The following is a 3,341-nucleotide window of genomic DNA, read 5'->3' as shown; positions in this document are numbered from 1 at the left end:
CTGGAGAATCCTAGGGATGGGGGAGCCTGGTGGGCTGCCGTCTATGGGGTTGCACAGAGTTGGACACGACTGAAGCGACTTAGCAGCAGCAGCAGCAGTATTATTCATAATATCCAGAAATGAAAACAGTCCTAATGAGCATCAGCAGATAAATAGATAAATGGATATATAATTTATCCATGTGGTATATCCATACGATTCAATAATATTTGGTAATAAAAAGAAATAAAATACTGATTCATGCCAATAATATGGGTAAACCTTGGAGATAGCATGCTAAATGAAAGCAGTCAGTCACAGGATCACATACTGCATGATGTTATTTATAGGAAATGTAGGCAAATCCAGGGGCACAAAAGGAGATTAGTGGTTGCCTAGGGATGGGGATGGAGTGATATGAGGAGAAATGAGAGTGATTACTAAATGGGTATGCATTTTCTTTTTGAGATGATGGTATGTTCTAAAACTGAGTGTGGTAATAGAGACAAATCTCTGTGAATATACTTTAAACCATTTGGACCTTCTCGGACCGCAAGCCCATTCCCCCATCAGTGGACCACCCACGTTGAGACCACATCCCCTTCACCCTCCCAACAGTTATTTTTTGACCTCCAGCCCCTCCCTCCATACCAAACCCCACCCCAGTCTCCCTCGTGCCCTTATGTGGCCTCGGGGCTGCAGAGTCCCAGCCCTGGGGTCCAGTCTCCCCAATCCTGCAGGGACCACCCACCATCGTCCAGGTAACCCCGCCTGAGGGGCACCGGGCTGAGCACTGCTGCACCGACGCCCTCAGCCTGCCCTTGAGCAGCCCCGTCCTCTGCTTGCTAAGGGCCAGGAGATGCCCACATCCGACCTTCTGGAAGGCTGGGCTGGGCTCGCCAGCCTGGACGTTCCCCACACCCCCCAGCCCCAGCCCCTGTGCTGCCAGGTTGTGGCTACAGCTACAAATAAAAGACAGTGTTTTCCAGAAGGCTTAGTAGTTGACTCTTTTGTACCTACAGCCCTTGAGGATGAGATGGAGGAGATGTTTAGTTGCTCAGTCGTGTCAACTGACTCTGTGACCCCATGGACTGTAGCCCGCCAGGCTCCTCTGTCCATGGATCTGTCCACGGAATTTCCCAGGCAAGAAGACTGGAGTGGGTAGCCATTTCCTTCTCCAGGGATCGAACCCAGGTCTCCCTCATTGCAGGCAGACTCTTTACCATCTGAGTTGCTAAGTTCTGTCTGACTCTTTGTGAGCCCATGGACTGCAGCCCACCAGGCTCCTCTGTCCATGGGATTCTCCAGGCAAGAACACTGGAGCGGGTTGCCATGCCCTCCTCCAGGGGGAATCTCCCAGATCCAGGGGTTGAACCCACGTCCCCTGCGTTGACAGGTGGGTTCTTTACCACTGAGCCACCTGGGAAGCCCCAGATGGAGGAGACAGAGGGATTAAAAAAAAAACACAAAAACCTGGGGTGAAGTTTCTGTTTATTAACAAAAATATATATGTATATGTATATAATATATATTAAGCCCTCCCCCAACTCCCACAATTCACTTTTGTACTTCTACCCAACCTCCCTTTTTAAAACAAAGAGACTTCAGAGAGCTTCAGAGGCAGTTCCTCGGGAAGCAAGCAGGAGCAGCACTAACGTCCTGTGTCTGGCAGGTCGAGGGACTTGGGGCCCATCGTTGCTCCCTGAGGACAGGGTCGGGGAGGGGAAGGCTCAGTCCTTGAAGCCCTGAATACTGTAAAGAATGCGCTTCTGGTGGCCCGGGAGCGTGATCCCCATCTGCACCAGGTCCCTGTGGGCAAGGAGAGGGGCTGGGTGAGTGCCAGGGCTTGATCCCCAGCAGCCCTGCCCTGCCCAGGCCCCCAGGGTCCTCACTCGGCTGTCAGGTCCAGCACGCACTCCATGGTGTCCAGCCCGGCGGAGCGGAAGTGCAGGATGTAGCGCTTCATTCGGATGGACTCCAGCCACTCGGCCACACTTCGGTAGGGGATCCCGTCGGAGCCGCTCAAGCTGGGCAGGCGAAGGGTCACCCTGTGGGCGTCGGGGGGACCCCTTAGTCTCACACAATGGGAGATGCAGGGCTTTTCTGAAACTGGGGCTCAGCCTCCGTGCCTGTGCTGCCGGTGCAAGCCAGGCGTCTGACACAGGACTTTGTGGGTTAGCCCGGCCATTGTCTCTGAACCCATTTCCTGGCCTGTTGCCTGGCAACAGCCACAGGGCAGGCTGACAGTCGTGCGGCACTGACAGACCTGGGGACAAGAGGCAGTTTTGGAGGTCCAGACAAGGGACCACCGGCCCGCAGGCAATGCAGTGGCCAGCTCTGGGCAACTGATGGGGGCCTGTTAAGATTCGAGGATCAAGTAATCTGGTTGAGAGGAAGCAGGAGGAGGAGAACAGAGGCCCCGGAAGATGGATGTGGCCTTGCCTTTTCTCAGGGTGGCCCCTGGGAGCTCTGGGAGCAGCCCCCAGCTTGCCACCTCCAACCGTGGCTGTTATTCTTGCATTCTGACCCCCACAATACAATGAGTGTTCCTGTTCTGAAGCCAGCCGGGGCCAAAAACCATTAGCAAAGTAAATCTGCTGGGGGAAAAATATCCAACATTCCAGAAAGATTAGCACATGCGGTCTCCAGTGCACGAGGGAGTTGTGCTCCAAAAAGATAGTTTCAAAAGTTGGAACTGGGAGCACGTTTTCTCCCAGAAACAAGGTTATATATGGCGGTCTGATACAGAGGCCAGCACACCAGAGTTGCTTTACCCGATAAAGCATTTGAAGCCATGCCCGTCTCTCCCAACTCACCCCCTCAACCAGTCGATTCTCTGTATTCTGGCACTGTTTTCGGTGAAATGCATTTCTGACCATGTCCCTCCCATGGACAGTTTAAAAAAAAAAATTGGTCAGGATCAAGTCCAAACTTCTCTGCACCCTGCATTATTTGCAACTGGCACACCGTCAGCTCCCCAACCCTTGCTGTCTGCATGACCTGGGAGCCTTCCCAGACCCCACAAGGTTGCCTCTTTCAGTCAGGACACGCATCCCCCCGCTGGCTCTTGTCGGTTTCTCTGTCTTCCTTTCCCCATTCTCAGGGACCAAGGCCCCTGGAGCAGGTAGCAGGTTGGCAGCCCCTAGCATATACTCTCTATCTCAGTGTGCTTGCTTCCTGTGCTGTCCTTAGTCGCTCAGTCATGTCGGACTCTGCAACCCTGTGGACTGTAGCCCACCAGGCTCCTCTGTCCATGGGGATTCTCCAGGCAAGAATACTGGAGTGGGTTGCCATGCCCTCCTCCATGGGATACCCCCAACCCAGGGATCGAACCCAGGTCTCCTGCATTGGCAGGCAGATTC

General features: G+C 53.7%; 1 protein-coding gene across 1 annotated transcript; it reads right to left on the bottom strand.

Annotated features, from left to right (window-relative positions):
- Nucleotides 1-1,453: 1,453 nt before the first annotated feature.
- LOC104986395 lies at nt 1,454-3,227 on the bottom strand. Its single transcript, XM_010836940.1, has 2 exons — nt 1,872-3,227; nt 1,454-1,788 (listed from the first exon to the last, which is right to left on the bottom strand). The coding sequence occupies exons 1-2, from the start codon at nt 2,856-2,858 to the stop codon at nt 1,594-1,596; spliced, it is 1,182 nt and encodes a 393-aa protein (XP_010835242.1). The 5' UTR covers nt 2,859-3,227; the 3' UTR covers nt 1,454-1,593.
- Between the last annotated feature and the right edge of the window lie 114 nt (nt 3,228-3,341).

The sequence above is a fragment of the Bison bison genome, unplaced genomic scaffold, assembly GCF_000754665.1.
Source record: "Bison bison bison isolate TAMUID 2011002044 unplaced genomic scaffold, Bison_UMD1.0 scf7180017845721, whole genome shotgun sequence".
Classification (NCBI taxonomy): Eukaryota; Metazoa; Chordata; class Mammalia; order Artiodactyla; family Bovidae; genus Bison; species Bison bison.
Note: the sequence above shows the minus strand (reverse complement) of the source record. Positions and strands in the feature narration are given on the sequence as shown.

Bases quoted from the DNA above. Each gene is read 5' to 3' on its own strand.
- LOC104986395 (XM_010836940.1), bottom strand. From the start codon at position 2,858: ATGGTCAGAAATGCATTTCACCGAAAACAGTGCCAGAATACAGAGAAT. The intron at 1,789-1,871 runs GTGAGGACCCTG...CCTTGCCCACAG, and splicing joins GTGCTGGACCTGACAGCCGA to GGACCTGGTGCAGATGGGGA.